The 19,325-nt window shown below is 33.7% G+C and overlaps 2 protein-coding genes across 6 annotated transcripts; one reads left to right on the top strand and one right to left on the bottom strand.

The window, feature by feature from the left end:
* The first annotated feature begins 3,652 nt into the window (after positions 1-3,652).
* Positions 3,653-8,436, top strand: LOC100808239 (26S proteasome regulatory subunit 7). Of its 3 annotated transcripts, none has more exons than XM_014771364.3 (10): positions 3,653-4,483; positions 4,755-4,836; positions 5,828-5,919; positions 5,996-6,073; positions 6,270-6,331; positions 6,445-6,589; positions 6,685-6,903; positions 6,997-7,178; positions 7,588-7,763; positions 8,012-8,345. In XM_014771364.3, the coding sequence occupies exons 1-10, from the start codon at positions 4,397-4,399 to the stop codon at positions 8,059-8,061; spliced, it is 1,173 nt and encodes a 390-aa protein (XP_014626850.1). In that variant the 5' UTR covers positions 3,653-4,396; the 3' UTR covers positions 8,062-8,345. The 3 variants fall into 3 exon arrangements, with proteins under 3 accessions (XP_014626850.1, XP_025982738.1, NP_001242057.2); XM_026126953.2 differs by having other exon boundaries at positions 7,872-8,345; NM_001255128.3 differs by having other exon boundaries at positions 4,279-4,483; positions 8,034-8,436.
* A 603-nt stretch (positions 8,437-9,039) lies between these two features.
* On the bottom strand, positions 9,040-17,361 carry LOC100807707 (protein STRUBBELIG-RECEPTOR FAMILY 6). 3 transcript variants are annotated; one of them, XM_006604865.4, is made up of 16 exons: positions 16,867-17,361; positions 14,651-14,780; positions 14,477-14,548; positions 14,340-14,405; positions 14,178-14,249; positions 14,011-14,082; positions 13,614-13,685; positions 13,462-13,527; positions 13,298-13,360; positions 12,879-13,201; positions 11,838-12,121; positions 11,246-11,517; positions 10,527-10,659; positions 9,773-9,909; positions 9,500-9,656; positions 9,040-9,359 (listed from the first exon to the last, which is right to left on the bottom strand). In XM_006604865.4, the coding sequence occupies exons 1-16, from the start codon at positions 16,958-16,960 to the stop codon at positions 9,207-9,209; spliced, it is 2,166 nt and encodes a 721-aa protein (XP_006604928.1). In that variant the 5' UTR covers positions 16,961-17,361; the 3' UTR covers positions 9,040-9,206. The 3 variants fall into 3 exon arrangements, with proteins under 3 accessions (XP_006604928.1, XP_025982926.1, XP_025982927.1); XM_026127141.2 differs by having other exon boundaries at positions 14,651-14,802; positions 16,867-17,323; XM_026127142.2 differs by lacking the exon at positions 13,462-13,527 and having other exon boundaries at positions 16,867-17,322.
* Between the last annotated feature and the right edge of the window lie 1,964 nt (positions 17,362-19,325).

Genomic DNA, 19,325 nt, shown 5'->3' with positions numbered 1-19,325 from the left:
AAACTGGAGGGGATTTTGTCGTTGAGAGGCGTGGTCTGAGTCTTTGTTTGAAATGGATTTGGACCTGATATTAAATTTTTTTTCTTTTTGATATTTTCTCGATTTTTTTTCTCTTTTAATCTATTCTTTTCATATCGATCAGTAATAAAAATATCAATTTAAAAAATAATTGCTAAATAAATATTTTTAAAAATATTTCAATATATTTTTATTATTATTAAAATTAGCTAATATTTAACCATTATCATATAAGTGGGTACCGTACCAGTAGGAGGATGTGAGGAACAGGAGGCTCATGAACTGCAGCCCGATTGGAAGCCTTAGATGTGAGAGGCTTCCAATAGCCAGGAATGCTCCTCCCAATCATCAATACAACTCTTGTCTTCTCCATATGTACTCCACACTCCCAGCTCAAATCCAATTGTTGGGTTGGAGTGGCTACATACTCATCTAGCAATTTATACATGTTTCAATCGCGTGATGGTGGCTTCCATGTATTAAATACCAGCAATCTTTGCACTTTCAACTTCCAAATCTTATCAGCGTTTTTACTACTCTAGACACTTGCCTGCAGGAGTAACAACTAACAAGGATTCGAAAACAAAATGTATTAAATATGAGATTAATTGTTAATGTAGAGCGAAATGCATCAATGTGGATTATGTTTAAATCTGAAAAGTTAGTTTATTTTTATAAAATTAACTATTGAAGTAATTAAAAAATTTAAAATAATTGAAAAATAATAAAAATATTTATTTAAAAAAGATAATAAAAATATTAGATAAACATATTAAAAATATAAATGAAAAACATTATAAAAATTAAAAATTATCATGAAAAAATTATTTACGAAAAAGTTAAATAAATTTTTCAATTAATAAAAAATTAAAAATTAATTAGAATATCTTATCAGACTAATGCAGTTGTCAAGTTTAAAATGTACTAACCTGATCAGACAGTGAAGAAATAAATAAATGTAAAATAACGCGTGTGCAAACTTTAATTAGCTGTAGACTGTAGTTTTAAATGACTAGTGCTATTTTGTTTTTGTTTTGAATACCATATTAGATGGTAATTTTGGTGGTAGTCATAGCCAATAACCTACAGATTATTGCAGCAGCAGGTCACAATCTAACAAAACAGTATTCTAGTTCTAGTTCTGGTTAAAATGAGAAGCTGTTGTATCGACAAAGCTGCATCTGCACTCTCTGCTCTTGATCTCTTCGGATTGGTTCTTAGAGGTTCACCATTTATTTAAAATCAAATATTCAATGGTGTTACTAGACCAAAATATTAACTTGCCAACTAGTTTTAGTAATAAACCTAGAATGTATTTGAGAAAATTATATAAATATTTAACTTATTTTAGTTTCTGAAATTTCCAATTATGTCTTCTAACAGTAGTTTGCGGCGTGATTGTTAGAAGAAAGAAAGGAAGAATAGGGTAGTTGGGCCCTTAACTAAAACTCAACTCAGATTCCTTCCGTAGCCAGGCCAGCAATGGAAAGGGACTTGATCCATGAGAATGCCCCTCCATCTTCATCTTCCTTCTCGCCATTCATTTCCAACCTCAGAAACTCACAAATTCAACAAGTTCTTGTCCAGCAGTGGATCAGAAGTTGTCAGAAAGAAGAACCATTGAGTGGAAGCCTAAGGCTGATAAATATGGTTGCAGTGTGCGTTTGGGGTCAGATGTCTAACCGTCTCATTTGCTTGGAGAAGCACATGTTGTTCGCGGCTCTCCTGAACCGGGTTTTGGTCATTCCCAGCTCCAAGCTAGATTATAAATACAATAGAGTCTTGGATATTGATCACATCAATAAATGTACTCAAGCTAATAATAAAGTGCTCATCTCCTTTCAAGAGTTTTCTAGTATTAAGAAGCGCATGCATTTGCTATGTTATTTTTCATTGCCTAAACCGTGTTATCTAGACCAGGAGCATTTGAGCAAGTTGAAGTCGTTTGGGATGAGGATGCCAGGAAGCCCAATAAGAGGACCGTTGAAGATGTTCTTTCAAGGGACGGCTCATCTTTGTCCATATATATTGTCATGTATGATAGTAATAATAGAGTTAGCCATTTCCCTCATAACTGGAGCTTTTTATGTATACTCTACCACAATAAGTATAGATTGTATGGTTCACAGCTTTGTCCTGACCCCTGAATTTGTTTCCATACCAATGTCTAACTCTTCAACAATCCCAAATCTAAATCCTGATTAGTTGGTAGTTGACATCTGGAGAAGGAAAAAAAAAAATAATGCAATAGGTGATGATGTAGTGGGATATGTAAAGATATTTCTATATCATCACTCTTTATGGAAATGAATGCTCAAGGTACCTGTGGATTACTTGTAAAGAGCTTTGAACTGGATTACTCGGGCAGAAAAAACACCTGAAATGGATGACATGCTTGGGGGTGGTAATCCAAATTCCATAGGCAAAACCGTTGTTTTGCTCGATAATATCCAAGATTAACTGGGAAATTGATGGCACAGACTTTGCAAGCTGTCTATGTGATGTATGACATTCAATCTCTAAAAACCGCTAGAGTAAATAACTTAGAAGAAAGCCAAAGGCTCTCCATGTGTTTTTTTGACCTAAAACGCACGAGGCTGTAAAGTACCCTTCTAAACAAGATCACGCTGTAAAGGAAATTGGCGTTTAGATTGATTCTATAAATTCGGCTGATAAGATATTATTTTGATTATTAAGTTTTCTCGAAATTTAAAATTAAGCAAGCGTGGTAATTATTTGACCAACTTGATGAATCCAAAAATTCAAACCAATTTAACTAAGTTGGTTTGATTTAGTGTATATGTTTAAGACTATCAAATTATGTCAATAAAACTTTGTTATTTTTTATTCAGATATCGGTTGTATAATTTAGATATTCCATAACTAATCAACCTAAACTTCCCCTCTCTCCTCTCTTTGCATGTAGGCACAATATAACTTGGTGTCAACAAAAAGTGTGGATGGTTCTTGAAATTCCTCTTTAATTTTCCTTTATCTTTACTTACACGTATAATACAATGTTGTTCTCGTTTTCACGATTAAAATGGATGATTATCTAAATTAACTAGCCCAAAATTTCTCTTTATATATATAATGATTTTTTTAAAATATAAGAATTATAAATTTAAATTATACAATTTTAACTATGTAATTACCTCAAGTATTTGAGAAATTTTTTTATTGTATATAATAATATTCAAACTGACCATGAACCTCTCCCATGAAACATACATGTAATCTCATAAAAAAATGTAATCCCACATAAATAATCCAAATTAAAAGTTAACTAATAATAATCATATAATAACTTATATAATATGAAAAATATTTTTTAGGTATTTTTTTAATAAAAGAATTGAATCTTTATGTTTCAAACAATACTTAATTATCAATTTAGTCCTTAAATTATTTAAAAAAATTAATTTGATTTTTAAATTTTTAAAAGATTCAATTTAATCTTCAAATTTTTTAAAATCATCAATTTTAATTTCATTAGATTATGAATTTCAACGTTTCATTTAGGAATGGTGGCGGTTTTACTGTGACTATGTTTATCATCATTTTTTAAAAAAATTGTTTATCATTATTTTCTAAAAAAATAAAATGTCACCAAATCTAAGGATTTCTCTGAGAACTTTTTTTTTTTTTTTTTTTACTTAACAGCGTGCGGCAACGGTGGGAACAATTGCAGTGGCGGCGGTGGTGAGGCTACGGAGGAAGGAAAGGAATCCGATGGCCTGAAAGTTGTCTTGATCATCAAGGAATAGATCCTCTGGCCCGTGGAACACTATCAGTTTGGTTCGTCTAGTCTCCTTCCTCACAACAACTACACAAATTAGAGATTATCACAAACAGTCATACATAGAAATAAAAATTGAAATTGGTGAACAGCATTCAAATCAACATTGTAGAGAGGCATATACATATACAATAACAAACCATTTATTTGCTGAGAACCCTCTCCAAGATAGAGGACAAGAGAAGAGAAGAGAGTACGAGAGAGGGATAAGAGGAAGTGTGACACAGCAGGGCGACAACGACAAGGAGGAGGAGGAACAAGGACCATGGGAGTACCGGGTGGTGGCGGGGTTTGTGATGGTGACTCACAAGGAGAAAATCATTTTATTTTTAAAATAACGACGATTAAAAACTATTATTTATATAAAAAAAATGGTTAAAATTCACAATTTTAATAATATTAGTTTAATTGGACGGAAATAATTAAATTGATATATTATAAAAATTAAATCTTTGATAACTAATTAGAAGAAGAAAAGAAAGGAAAGATTTTGATTTGGTGATGAAGGTTGGAGCATTTCACTGAGTTATATAAAAGGCGTGGCTTGTGGGCTGTGTAGAACTCAAATCGATCAAATAAATGGCTACTGAACATGAAGACGATTTCAAGGATGAGAAGAATCCCCGCCCCCTCGACGAGGATGACATCGCCCTTCTCAAAACCTATGTATGTATGCAACCAACACATCTCTTTTCATTCCATTACCAAATTAGGGTTTCTTTTCACCACTCTTTTAGCTATCAGCTCTTGTAATTGGGGTTCTGTTACTGCTGCTTCCCTAGTTATTCAATTTCCAACCATTTCACTACTCAACTGTACTTTGCATCCTGTTTCTTCTCTCTGTCATAGGGAAGCTGACTGATATGATATCTATTACTCCTTGTACTTGGTGGTTGAAAAATCCTTTTATAACAGACTTTGACTTTGGTTTATGCAGGGTTTGGGGCCTTATTCCACAAGCATAAAAAAAGTCGAGAAGGAAATCAAAGACATGGCAAAAAAGGTCAATGATTTATGTGGTATGTGTGAAATTGCCGTTCTGTCTCTCGCTAATGCTGACTGTAACATCTGAATCATCGTCTTTGTTAATAGAACATACTGATACAGATTGTATTCACTTATTGAAATCCTGTTGGAGGTTTTGCTGGCTTCGTCTGCCATAATTGCTTTTGCTTTGCCTTGCATCTTACTTCTGTTCTTTATTTCAAGCATATTCTTCTGTGGTTTTGCTTCTCATTCTCTGTAATAACAAAATCTCTATTTTGGACTTTGATTTGTTAAGTTTTAGCTCATGTATGAGCTAGTTATAAAATACTAGCCTTGTTTGTAAAATATAAGCCAACTTTCCTACATAATATGTTATGTACACTAATTTGATATATATATATATATATATATATATATATATATATATATATATATATATATAATAAAATACTTGGATTATGTAATTTAATATCATATATTTATGGTTTCTACAATTAATATATAGTTATCAACAATTCCTAAAAATGTAGTTATCATATATCCTGTGCAGTATTTATTGTAACCTAACAGAATATCTATAATAACTTATCATGTGTAAGCAACATATACATTACTATATAGGATAATACAAGTGCAAGGAAAATTACCCATATAAATCTATGAATATAAATTCAGTTTAAGTTTTGTTCAATGTTATCATTTAGAAGATATTTTTCTTATCTGTCATATTTATCACATGTATGTCTTTCATCCTCTCCCGATCCTGTGTGAGATCTCAATTTTGACAACATTGGCCATTATTACTGATATTGTCAAATGATATTAATAATCCCCCGTTTATTCCTTTTCTGTGTTAGATTTATTCTTGGTAGCTTTAGTTTGCTGTCATCAATCATCAACCATGATAAATGACCAAATGAGTTGATAATTGGTATTTTGGGGATTTGCTGATTGTTTTAATTGCACAAACTGCATACAATCTTGTGTACTTTTGTAAATGTTAGATTTCTTTTGTTGTTGTAGGTATCAAGGAGTCTGATACTGGTTTAGCTGCACCAAGCCAGTGGGATCTTGTTTCTGATAAACAAATGATGCAGGAGGAGCAGCCTCTTCAGGTCATATTTTTGTAGATTTTGGTCGAAGTGCTTTTAATATTATGGGTGTTGCTAATGATGACTGTGTATTTAACAGGTAGCAAGGTGCACAAAGATCATAAATCCAAATTCAGAAGATGCCAAATATGTTATCAATGTGAAGCAGATTGCAAAGGTAATCTATATTTTCAACAATGTGAAGAAGATGCCAAACTGTCCCATTGTTTCTCACCACATTTATCCTATATTCTTGGTTTGAAGATGTTAGACTTCACTTACTGTTATGAAATTGTCAATGGGTTGGCAAAGCTGTTGATTCTTTTCTTTATGCTGTCAGGACTAATAATCCTTCTGCGTTCTTTTTATGACAGTTTGTCGTTGGGCTGGGTGATAAAGTTTCACCTACCGACATTGAGGAAGGGATGCGTGTTGGGTATGTTCCAATCAGTAACTTTTGATGTTAAAATATTCCATGTTGAGAGAAGAAGGGGTATTCTAGTGTTATGCTGTCTGCTTGTCTGACTGAACTTCATTGCATCATTTCAGGGTTGATAGAAACAAATATCAGATTCAAATTCCACTGCCTCCAAAAATTGACCCTAGTGTTACCATGATGACAGTTGAAGAGAAGCCTGATGTGACATATAATGATGTTGGTGGTTGTAAGGAACAGATTGAAAAAATGCGAGAAGTAAGTGATTGGAAGTTCCCTTCATTTTTAATCTGTTATAATTGAGGATGCAAGTTACATGGCGCTAATTTATTTTTTTATATTTTATCTGCTAGGTTGTTGAGCTTCCCATGCTCCACCCAGAGAAATTCGTTAAGCTAGGAATTGATCCTCCAAAGGGTGTTCTTTGCTATGGTCCACCAGGGACTGGCAAAACACTTTTAGCTAGGGCTGTGGCTAATAGGACTGATGCTTGTTTTATAAGAGTTATTGGAAGTGAGCTAGTTCAGAAATATGTTGGTGAGGGTGCTCGAATGGTTCGTGAACTATTTCAGGTGAGAATGGCTAAGATGCACTTTTTTTTTAAATTTTTTTTCCCGTTATTTCCATGACATGATTTCATCGAACTAAAATTTTATGTCCTCTAGATGGCCCGTTCAAAGAAGGCATGCATTGTGTTTTTCGATGAAGTTGATGCAATTGGGGGTGCACGGTTTGATGATGGTGTTGGCGGTGATAATGAGGTTCAGCGCACTATGCTTGAAATTGTGAATCAGCTTGATGGGTTTGATGCTCGTGGAAACATCAAAGTCTTGATGGCAACTAACAGGTTTTCTGATTTGGCTATTATATGATGATTTTCACTTTAGTTCATACTCAGTTTTACTACAGATGTTCACTGTTAAGTCAAGAAAGTATCTCCAAGCATGCACTGTGCCATTATAAATAATCATTAATTAGAATGCAGTTAAAACGTTGTGGCAGACACCATTTATGACATTCACTTTAGGTGCTATAATTTGTTTACTTTGGGGTGTTAGGCTTTATATAACAAATTTTAGCTTTGAAATTTTACACACACAAAAAAAAAAAACATTTGTCTCACCATTTTAGTCCTTAATTAGAATGTTGTTAAAACATTGTTTTTCATTTCATGGCTAAGGTTTTTCCCCTCCTATATGGAATTTATTGCTGCTGGAGGGGCTGATCATTTATGGTATTTTGTTCACAATTTCCAGGCCTGACACTCTGGATCCAGCACTACTACGACCTGGACGATTGGATCGTAAAGTTGAATTTGGCCTTCCTGATTTAGAGAGTAGGACTCAGATATTCAAGATACACACAAGAACCATGAACTGTGAAAGGGATATCCGCTTTGAACTTTTAGCTCGGCTTTGCCCAAATTCTACTGGTAAGAACACCTTCTAAACTTGGTATCTTGTACTTTTTCTTGATATAGTCGTGTACTTTGTATGTTGCTTTATATTTTTTGACCATCAATTTTTTTGGTTTCTTTTAGCATATGGTGTAGTATGCTTTCTGCCGAAAACTTGTTCCTATTTTGAGGGATTTCTGCCATTCCCTTTCTTCCCTATGACCCACGATTGAACATCGTGCTTCAGGCTTTGGGTAGTTTATAGAGATTGGTTTTTTGACCAGGATACTTTTTGGTTCTCTCCAGGAGCCGATATAAGGAGCGTTTGCACTGAAGCTGGTATGTATGCTATTCGAGCCAGAAGGAAGACCGTGACAGAGAAAGACTTCCTTGACGCAGTTAATAAAGTCATCAAAGGATACCAGAAGTTCAGTGCAACTCCAAAGTATATGGTCTACAACTGAGCTATTCTTTCCTCTAATTCCCAGAAACTATATTAGCGGTTGCCAGTGAAAATTTAAGGGCGCATGTTTCTTTCATTAGCAGTTTGTGAAATTCGTTTGTTTGGATGTTGAGCCCAAAATCTCTATGAAACGTTTTCAAATTGTTACATCCAAATTGTGTCTCGTTGCTTTTATTAAGAACACCAAGAGTAATTAATTATCAACTTACGCCGAGGTATGAATAATCATAAATGTTTTTAAAGTTTAAGTAGTGGGGTTTTTTGATATTAACGTCCGACAAATAGCGAACACAAGTGACTTATCTCCCGTCGTGGGTAACATTAATGGCTAGGATTTTTTTTTTCTTTCTCTCCTCCTTCCTTTTCCTCTTATGCACACCACCATAGAAGCCTCATAGCTGCCTCTCGCTGAACGAACTATTTGAACCGCACCTTTGAGGGTGCCTATGGTGGAGATGAACAGGTTCTGATGGTGGTTTGGTTGCTGGAATGTTAGGGTGGAGAAAGGGGGATGCGACTGGACAGAGAGAATTCAGAGAACGGTACACAGTCAGGGACATATAGGTGAAAACGTGGAAAAGAAGAAAAGTCAAACAAAAAACCTAAGCCCTTTGTTTTCAAATTTATTTGCCATGGTGGGAGACATGGTTCAAAATGATTATATCCAACTCTAGCCTCCCTGGTTAGAACCCAGCTCTAAAGTAGACTTTGGTTAACTTTTCTGTGCGTTGCCGAAACCATCTGAATATTAGATGAAACGAACTTGTGAGATGAATTAAAGTTAGTATTGTCCTCTATTGAATTTTATTGTCATCTATCGTTGGTACTTAGTGTGAAAGGCTGGTTACATTGCCAGTGCAACCGTTACTGTCATTGTAATAAGCTGATTTGGACAGGTTTACATAGGTATCAACAGAATATGGAACCCATCAATTCAAATTTGCAACTATTGGAAATTATATTACAAATAACCGAACTAGCTTGGGAGAAAAATATAACTACATTTGCTTTGGGATTTAGATGTCTCGTAGAACTGGCTCATCACTCCCTCGTTGGGATCCTCCATGATCACTACTACTAAATGTTCGCTTGCTCATGTTAGCTCGCTGCACTAGTCGCACCAGTGCTTGAACCACTTCTGACATCGGTGGTCGGAATTCTGGCTCCGGCTGCCCCAAATAATATAAACAAAAAATCACATGAACAAGCCATGCACAAATATTTCCCATCCACCCCCGTGGTTTCCCAAATCCATCCATATTTACAAAATCAATAAATTTTGGGTGAATCAAAACGTGTCTGACAGTACCTGAACGCAAAGAGCAATAACATCGGCAAATCGAGAAAGAGACTTAACAGGATATAACCCTTTCATTGCAGGATCAACCATTTTAGCCAATGCATCAATATCATGGAGTTGAGGTGTTGCCCATCGAACCAAAGACTGCTCAGATCTTGGCCTTGAGCTGTCATGGAATGTTTTGCAATCAGGAGACAACATTATTATTTGTGCATAATTTCAAAATCTGCAGAATATTGCTCAAAAACGTGAGAGCAGACATAAAGAAAACCATTAATTCACCTATCAAAAGGGTTCCGTCCACTGAGAAGTTCCAACATGACGACTCCAAAGCTGTAGACATCACTTTTCAAAGTATACTGACCAGACAAGGCAACTTCAGGTGCATCATATCCAGATCCAACATTATGATTCAATATCTGAATGTGAGACCAAGAGTTAGAACAATAATTTTATTGGGTTTGGTGTCACTAGGTAAAAGGAAAAGCTGCATTTGTTAAGAACATGATCAATATTCATTCTGAAGAGGAAAATAACTACAATATACATCCAAATCCAAAGGAAATGGAATATGTCAGACAAAATACAGATCTTCTTTCCCATATAGGTAAATTACACAGTATATTGTGGATTTGAACCCTCTGACACATCGCACATGGTTTACCTTGTTAGATTTAGAAGCTTGTCCAAAAAAGAACATTTCCTAATCAATTAACCCAAAGAGCCAACTATGCTCTTCTATTATTCTGTGATAAATAATAGCTGAACTGATTCATTTCTACAAATTACGGCATTCATAATATGAAAGTTATTCATGTAGTCACCTTCATATGGTCATGAAGACCACTAAAATATATTTGGAAGCATCCATGACAAACAGGAAATTCAAATTGACAAATTGATAATGATCAGCATAGCATAAATATATGTAGAAAACTAGCAACAGAAACAACAAAACCATGTTGGCCACACATAATACGATCAACTATAAAAACATAAATTCACAACATTATGTTCCAGAATTTTGTAAAGTCACCTGGTCGGCATTTGGAATATAACTTGCCAATCCACTATCTGAAAGATGAGGATTAAGTTCTGTATCAAGTAATATGTTGGCTGACTTAATATTCTTATGAACAACTGATGGCGAACTAACTTCATGTAGGTACCTAGCAAAAAAAAAAAAAGATTGTGGATAAAGTCTGGTCATTTGAGTCTCGAAGATAACATTTAAAAATCAGAAAGAAAAAAAAAATCCATAAGTTGGTCATTTGCGGCAAACTAACTCCAACCACATGTTTCCACATTAAAAATCAGGAAAAAAAAATTCTATTGTAAGTAAAATGTTTAATTACTTCCATAGTTGGCACTTTCCTATTTAGGGACAGTGGATCAAATTTAAACTCAGTTACTATTTTCTTTCCAAACTATTTCTTCCTGTTTTCATATTTCCAAATTTGAACATTAGATAAAGTAACTATCCAGAGTCCACACATTTTTTTAATTAGGTAAAAAAAAAAGAGCAAGTTAGAAACTTATTTTTAAATCAGTCAAGCCCATACAGGTCAGCATGCAAGTTAGGCAGGAAGACAAGCAAAATACATAAAACAGAAAGATAGGAGAGGAAGGAGAGCTAATAAATCTGGGGGAAAATGATTTATATGATTCAAATATTGATCATGAATTAATGTGAAATTTCCTCACGAAAATGTAGTGTAAGAATCTTCTAATCCCATTAGCCCACAACTAACTTACTCTAGAGCACGTGCAGTCCCCAAAGCAATCTTGACACGGGAATTCCATATCAATGGTTTACTATATTCATCTGATAGGTGAAGGAAGTCATGCAGTGATCCATTTTTATGAAACTCATAGACCAAGAGGTGTTGTCCATACTCTGAGCAATAACCTACAAGCTCTGTCACATTTGGATGATGTAAATTGGAGATGTTTGAAATTATTTGTATAAAATCATCTGTCAAATCATTGGGAAGGATAGATGAATCTATCTTCTTCACTGCAAGAACCTGCAGAAAAATTCATGGTATTTAATGAGATATTAGCTATATCTGTAGTGTTCACACTTTACATGAAATGTTTTTCCAGACATCTTTGCTTCTTTTTCTTTTTTTTCCAGTTAAGGGAGGGAAAGTTGGAGATGAAGATACTGGAGACACTAAAATTAACATGACCTTATTTCATATCATCAATGCATGCATCCATGTGCTTGTGTATAGATACTACTCAGATTTGATCCACTTCCAGGGAAAATTAAATAATAACATGACACTAATCTGGGTATACTAATACTTGTCATTGGAATCAGACAGTGAAATTCCAGGAATACCTGTCCATCATCAAATTGAGCACGGTAAACACGCCCAAAAGATCCCTCGCCAACAAGGTGATCCACACTGAAGCTGCCAGTAGCAATCTGCAGTTCAGCAATAGAATATGATTTCACATTTGCAGGAGCTGTTACAGTCTTCTTCACAATTGTGGGCCTCTTGGAGAATTCTTCATCATCAAATGATTTATGACGGTCAATAGGTGGGGGTTTAAGATTTATTGAGGCAGAAGTATCAAACGTCTTCAAGTCTGTTACAGAGGAAGTTTGCATGGACTTTTCTTCTGCATTATGGCACATATGTCAATTTGGATACGTAAGTCGAAAAGCAAAACAATATGCCAAATGTTGAATTGCAAGCTTTAATTTGGTAAGAACCATATTACTATATAAAAAAAAAGACAGGCTGGTCATGTTCTTAAAAAAAAAAGTTTGGCAATTTTATAACAGATTTCTCTAGTCTAGTGGCCATAAAGATGTCTTCCGTGTCAAGCATGCACCAGTTCCTGGAAAAGTGTGTTAAGTAACCTACTACTATCTACAGAACAAATTATCCTAGCTCCTGAACACAGAGGAAGACATCTGAAAATACAGAAAACTGAGAACAAGTTCACAAAGGAAAAGAACCAGAAAAGCATAACAATAGGATCCCAAATACCAGGGCACTCCCAAACCCAAGCGTCCCAGATGCACTCAATTCTTACCTAACCACTCGCACCCCACAACTCCCCCCTCCCCTAAAAAAAATACAATCACCTTTATCCTACATTCAGCATGACTTTCACTCATTAGCTCATCCCTCCTAACCAGCTAGCCATTTACCAAAATGATGATGCAATTGCAAAACTCATTTATCAAAAGCAGATCAAGAATGAGAATAACCAATACAGTAGGTGGCTTCTGCAAATATAACTAACCTATAAAGTGCAAAACTACGAAAATGAAAAATGCTACAAATATAACAATTAAGCAACATAAAAATAAGGATGACCTCATCATTGAAAAAAAAAAAGATCTTTAAATAGTATGCAAGATGCAGACCATGCACTTCATTTGAAGGAAGTGGAGCAAAGGACTGATTATCCTGCTTTTCTAAATCAGAAGATGACTTCTTGGATTTTCTCTTCACCAGAAAGAATGCTACTATTGCCCCCACAACTATGACAGAGATCACAATTCCGGCTATGGCACCACCTCCTGTACCAGATTTTTTTCCCTCGTCAATTGAGCTGCTGCCAGTGGCAGTATCTGAGGGGGTGGTGCTTCCACCACCAGACTTGTGGTGCTGGTTGCTTTTAGGTGCTGGAGGTGTCCCAGGAGGAGGTGGGGGTGCAGGCCCTGAGCTCCATGCATTACCACCGGTCCTATTGTTAAATTTGTCCAATATTAGAGTTTTACAGAAATTTATGATGAACATTTGATTCCTAGTTCCCAAATTGCTTATAATAGGAAAAGCTTACTGTAGGTTTATGTTCTTCAACTGTTCTGGTATCCATCCAGTAAAATTATTATTTTCCACATTCCTGAGAATAATTTAAGATAATAAATACAATTGGCTTTAGTTTTTATTTATTTATGGAAATAGGGTATTCCAGCTATGTTATATGATACAACAGAGACGCACAGATTATCCAGAGGCAGATTAGCAAGGACATCAATAGTGCCTGTAAACTGGTTATTTTGCAGATACCTTCACAATTGTAAACATATCAACTTAGAGTGCAATTAATAACATGTAAAGTATTAACAGAAAACATCAACAGTTAGAATATTTACATGGTGGTTATGCGTGAAAGTGAGCTCATAGTCTGAGGGAGGTCACCTGTTAGAAAATTGAAAGAGAGATCCCTGCAATAAAAGAATTTAACCCACTTGTCCATGATTTGTTACCAAGAACCAAAAGTAGCCTCAGTTGTAAAGAGTATGTAAATCAGAAAATTACCAAAACCATATGACATGAGATAATGCAAATCACAAGCAAAATGTCCTAAAATGCAATAAAAAATAATAGTGAAACTATTACACTGCACATACAAAATGTTACTTAGTCCAGAGAAACATCATTAAAACATACACGGTCAAAAGGATCATGACTTTATTGTCAAGGTAACAATAACTTGACAGCCATTTAGACTAATTTTTAATGCAGCTGAAGGGTAGGAGGAAATCTCACAATGTGGAGAGAGTAGAAAGATTAAGAAAGTCAACACCCAGTCCTTGCTGGAGCTGATTGTGACTAAAATTCCTGCATAAAAAACCAAAAAAAAAAATAAAATTACTCCAGGTGCTTCTTGTGGTGGTTGATACAAATGATAAATTTACAAGAAGAAAATTACACACAGGTCAGTAAGAGCAGTCAAGTTAGAAATCGAATAAGGTACTGTCCCTGTGATGTTGTTATAAGCAAGATTTCTGCATACAAAGAACTAAGAATGTTACAAATCATAATATCATAAATAAAATACACTAAAGAGGAACAACCCCATATATATAGAAACATACAAGTGCTGCAAATATGGAGGAAGTTGGTACGGTATGCTGCCACCAAGACTGTTGCTACTCATGTCTCTGCAAAAATTTACAAGGTCACAACAATAGTAGCAATGCATATATTTAAGGAAAGAGATCATTAATCTTACACGTAGGTCAAAGATGTCAAGACTTGTAATCCATAAGGCAACGATCCAGTTAGTCCAAGATTAGATAACTTACTGAGAAGTAACAAACAAGATTCATGAAAAAAAATCAGCATTAAAGCCTAAAATGTAATCATGATCAAGTGATATAAAGTGAAGAGGAGAGTGGGACTATACATCTCTGTAACACGATTGCCAGAGCAAGTAATGCCTTTCCAAGATTGTCCACATGGATCATCACCATTAGGAGGCCAACCTAGCTGGGGTGGTGAGTTCATATTTTGAAACAAAAATCTCACAGCAGCAGCTGCATCAAACACTCGGAAATTCTTTTTTTAAAAAAAACTCAGCAACCCCAAGACATAAATTATGGAAATTCATTATCTAATAGGTTATATCCTCACCACCATCCGTTTTACATATTTCAAGGTATAGATTACTCTTCAGGCAAAACTAATCCAATATGATAGAATCCCTGAATATACTACTTCAGGCATAAGTGAATGAATTGGAGCTTAGACTTGAATACAAATTCAAAAAAGGTTTGCTGACAATGAATTGGTTATTCATGTTATCGACTATAAAAGCTGCACATTTATAAGCATCAAAGGGTAAAAAAAAAAAATAAGGAAACCCACCTTTTACCTATGATTCGCAAAATAATTTCTTAGATGGAAGTAGTATGGCTAGGAGATTATTAAATTTTTCCGTGCGCATAGATATAAGTTATAATAGCATTAGTGAATACTAGGGCACCGGAAGAAAAACCATTCAAAATTATATCCCTGAGCCAGTAGCCCAGTACCAAAACAGAAATTTCAAGGATCAAGATGCACCACATACAAGTTCATATTTGGGGATGTCAATGAGAATTTTAAAAGTTCACCAAGCAAGCATCTTAGACTTTCTGAAGGGTCACAAAAGTAAAACAATTAGGACATGTACAGGATTAAATTAGGCACGAACTATATGATACAAAAAGAAAGTAAAACAAGCTTATTTAAGCCCTGCAAGTGTACTCACATCTTAGATAGATAGCTAAAACCTGCAAGACTATATGCTAGTGATTTGCAAATCAGAAGTTAGAATGGTCGGCAGGCCTAGTAGTCTTGTGTGTTAATTATTTTAATCACTTTGTATGAATTACTTCAAATCCCATATTTGAAATATGGCAGCTCAAAATGTGCTATTATGGGATTAAAGTCATCCATGACCATGAATAACATTGATTTGAATATTGGAATTAGGCACAAGTGAAGCTAAGACATTTCTAGGTTACCGTTCATGATATTAAGCATTTAATCTCAGGATACAAGGGAATGCTGAGAGGAGAGATATTATAAGAATGGTTCCAAAGTCCAGGAGGGCCAGCTGCAGCAAAGGGCTTGCAACAACCAAAAAATATTTATCGCACATGCTCTAGTCTAGTGCTTCGTTAAGATTGCTATTTAGTCCCTTTGGGGAACATGAGGCAGTGTTTAAGTGCCTTTTCACTGCTTATCTCTTAGAATTTATAGTTGTATTTAATTTAATTGCGTAACATAATACACAAAGGATTTGCTTGCACGTCAAACAGAACACAAAAATATTGAAGAAGTCAATGGAAGGGGATGAAAGAGAAAGAGTGTCGGCAAACTATAAAACAGACACACACACCAGGAAAAAAAACTTCTTACAGCATTAAAATATCAGAAAGAAATAATTAGAAAAACATCTTCTTTTTCTCAGACTCTGAATGTGTTGTCTGTGCACTATTACATAAAATTCTTGACATTTGATCCATAGTTGGTAAAAGTTAATGGGGAGGTGGAGGAAGAGGCATTGAACATTTCCCTGATCAAAAGTAGAGGGAGAGGAGCTTTATACACGGAAAAGGAAAAGCCATGGAAAGAAGTGAGACCTCCATCCATGCCCATCAACAACCGAATAATGCAAAAGACTTGATATAAGGATTGATTATGATATATTTAGCACTTAGAAGAACATATATACCTTAAAAATGACGCAAGGGAAGGTAACCAATTCCAAAATAGTAAGAACCGACAATCAAGTACACAGAACATATAGCTCAAACTGGAAAGGAAAAAAAAAGTCATTCATTTGTTGAGATCAGTGGCATGCAAAGCAAAAGGCACCCCACCGAAAAAGCCAACAAACTGTCTAAAAACAGTAATAATCAGGGTAATAGAACTGATATGAGCCGCTCAATAGATCAGCTACAAAGCTTCTCATTGTTTCAGAATAAAAAAAAAGAAAACAGATTGTCAGAACAGTTCAAAGCAGATAAATGAGATTGAAAACTAAACTAAACAAAACCCATTGAAATAAAGAAGAGAGCAAGAATAGCACAATGCAAAAATCAACAATAAGTGAGAGTGAAAGAAGACACTAACCATCATTTGGATCTGTGGCGGCAGTGGCACCATTGGGCATCCAACATAGAATGCAGGTGGTGATGCACACCAACAACCTTTGAAACTCTACCATCTTACAAAATTCTTCCTACCCAGAAAGCTGAAAGGGATTTGCAGTCACCCGTTTATGCCAAGTTCCAATTTTTATTTTATAGGTCTATGCTAATGCTGCCCCCATAGCCAAGTAAAGCTGGCTAGCACGAATTGCCAGAAGAATCCAAAGCCACAGAAATTTTATTTACTTTATCACAGTCACAGTGTCTCCCTCAGTATGTGTATATATATGTAAATAAATTTATAATTCAATAGTATTACATTACATTACTATAAATAATAATGATTTTACTTTTGGAGTTCTATGGAATTGAGTAAGAACGAAAAATTTTGTGGAGCTTGGTTCTTCTGTTCTGGATTTTTCTTTTGCTAATTGAATAGGCCAATTCAAGTAGCTTTCACAAATACAATACACGGACATGAATGAAAGTCACGTTTCTAAAAATTTATTATATAATAACATTCATTTTCTATTATTTATTTATTTAATATTTATAATATATGTATTGCCGTATTGGTTAATAAGCGAGAACTGGTATATGTGTGGCTTTCGTGCCAACGGCTAAGCGAATCCTGAAGGGAAGTCAAAGATATCAATCACTTAAAATGACCGACAAGGAAAAATTAATAAATTACGAAAAGGAAGTGATGCAAAACATTTATCTTTGTCTAATTTTAAAGATGGAATTGAAGTATTTTTTTTTAATTAATTATAATGGAAAAAGACGTTTGAACTAATGCCACCATTTCTAATGGCCTTTGTTTCGGGTTCAATTATTTCATATAGATTCTGGGATCATAATAATTAATAATGTGTGTCTAGGTCTAAGGAAATGAAGCCAAGTTTTGTACTGGACACGCTCAAGTGTTCGACGACAGACATTGAAGCAACAGATTCGGACAAGCTAAATATAACTTTGACTTACATATTTTTTTTCCTGACTAAATTTAATTTTAATTCTGTAAAAATATTTGTTAACTTTAAATTTCATAAATTTAAATATTTTAAAATACTTATTATTATTATTATTTAATAATTTGTTGCATATATTTAGACATATCATCTCAATAATTATCATAAAACGACGTATATAATGTGATATATTTCGATAAATATCACATCATCGAAGAGATACTTAAAAAAAAATCATAAAAACTCAAACTTTACAAAATAAAAGTAAGTAATAAAGATTAAAAACGTATCATATCCTATTACTTTCTTAGAATTTTATGATGCAACAACTCTGGGAGAAGTAGCTCGGAGAGGGAAGGATTATAGGCCGAAGAAGTAATTGCATGTTGTACGTGTAAAATAGTTTCAAACTCTGTCAATATATCTGTAAAAATTAAATTAATTATAATACACTCACACTGTAAATTTTTGTTATATTATCATTTAATAAAAAATATCAAATATAATAAAATTGTTAACTTTCATAATAAATAATAATTAGTTTATTACTTTAAAAATTATATCTAAAATAATTCATAATTAATTGATAAACTATCTATAATATATTTTTTTAAAACTTATGATATATATTTTTTTTGTTCATAAATAATTCATTATTACTCCTTTTTTGCTTCACCTCCTTCTTTTCCCATTTGGCTTACAGCCACATTAAAAATGTGCAACCTTTTCTATTTTTTTCGCTCTCCCCATCCTTAAACACAAGGCAATTACCCAAATTTTGAATTCTGATTTGGAAAAAAATAATCTGATTTCGGATACTTCTTATCCATTATATAGCATGTTTGTTTAAATTTGAGTGAGAAAAATAATTATTAAAAAACTGAATGAAAAATATTTAATAAAACAGTTATTGAACTAATTCATAAATGTAAAATAATATAAAGTTACCTGTTTATATGATTTTTTATATAATTCTTTATTTTGTAGATAATAAATATATTTTTAGGTACTTAAAATATTGAATTGTATATTTAATTTTAAACTTATTATTTTTTGTTTAAAAATCAAACTTGTTATTAAAAATTATAATAGTGTAATAATTAAAATGAATATTTTAACATTAAAGAAGATAGTAAATGAAGAATTTTATTAGGATATTAAGAAGAAATTATAATAAATTATAAACTCAAAGCTTAATTTAAATAACACCCAAGAAAAAAAACACTTTAAATTAATAAGATAAATTCATTTTGGCAAAAATATTTTTTTTTTATTTTTATTCTTTACCTTTCAAATTTAGTCAACATTACACTTAATTTGAAAGTAAGGCCATTAGGATTTTGTATTTCATAGTGATTATAAAATATATTTTGTGATATTTTGACCGTCATTAAATTTTAACCGTCACTAAGTTAAAGGACAAAAATATATTTTGTTGTTAGAGGCAGACTCCCCATCACCGACAGAGACA

The sequence above is a fragment of the Glycine max genome, chromosome 19 (assembly GCF_000004515.6).
Source record: "Glycine max cultivar Williams 82 chromosome 19, Glycine_max_v4.0, whole genome shotgun sequence".
Lineage (NCBI taxonomy): Eukaryota > Viridiplantae > Streptophyta > Magnoliopsida > Fabales > Fabaceae > Glycine > Glycine max.
The sequence above is the reverse complement of the archived record's forward strand: the minus strand, read 5'-3'. Positions and strand labels throughout refer to the sequence as shown.

Bases quoted from the DNA above. Each gene is read 5' to 3' on its own strand.
- LOC100808239 (NM_001255128.3), top strand. From the start codon at position 4,397: ATGGCTACTGAACATGAAGACGATTTCAAGGATGAGAAGAATCCCCGC. The intron at 6,074-6,269 runs GTAATCTATATT...TTTTTATGACAG, and splicing joins ATGTGAAGCAGATTGCAAAG to TTTGTCGTTGGGCTGGGTGA. The intron at 6,904-6,996 runs GTGAGAATGGCT...TATGTCCTCTAG, and splicing joins TGGTTCGTGAACTATTTCAG to ATGGCCCGTTCAAAGAAGGC.
- LOC100807707 (XM_006604865.4), bottom strand. From the start codon at position 16,960: ATGGTAGAGTTTCAAAGGTTGTTGGTGTGCATCACCACCTGCATTCTA. The intron at 14,250-14,339 runs GTATGTTTCTAT...CTTTGTATGCAG, and splicing joins CCTCCATATTTGCAGCACTT to AAATCTTGCTTATAACAACA. The intron at 14,083-14,177 runs GTGTGTAATTTT...TTTTTTATGCAG, and splicing joins TTGACTGCTCTTACTGACCT to GAATTTTAGTCACAATCAGC.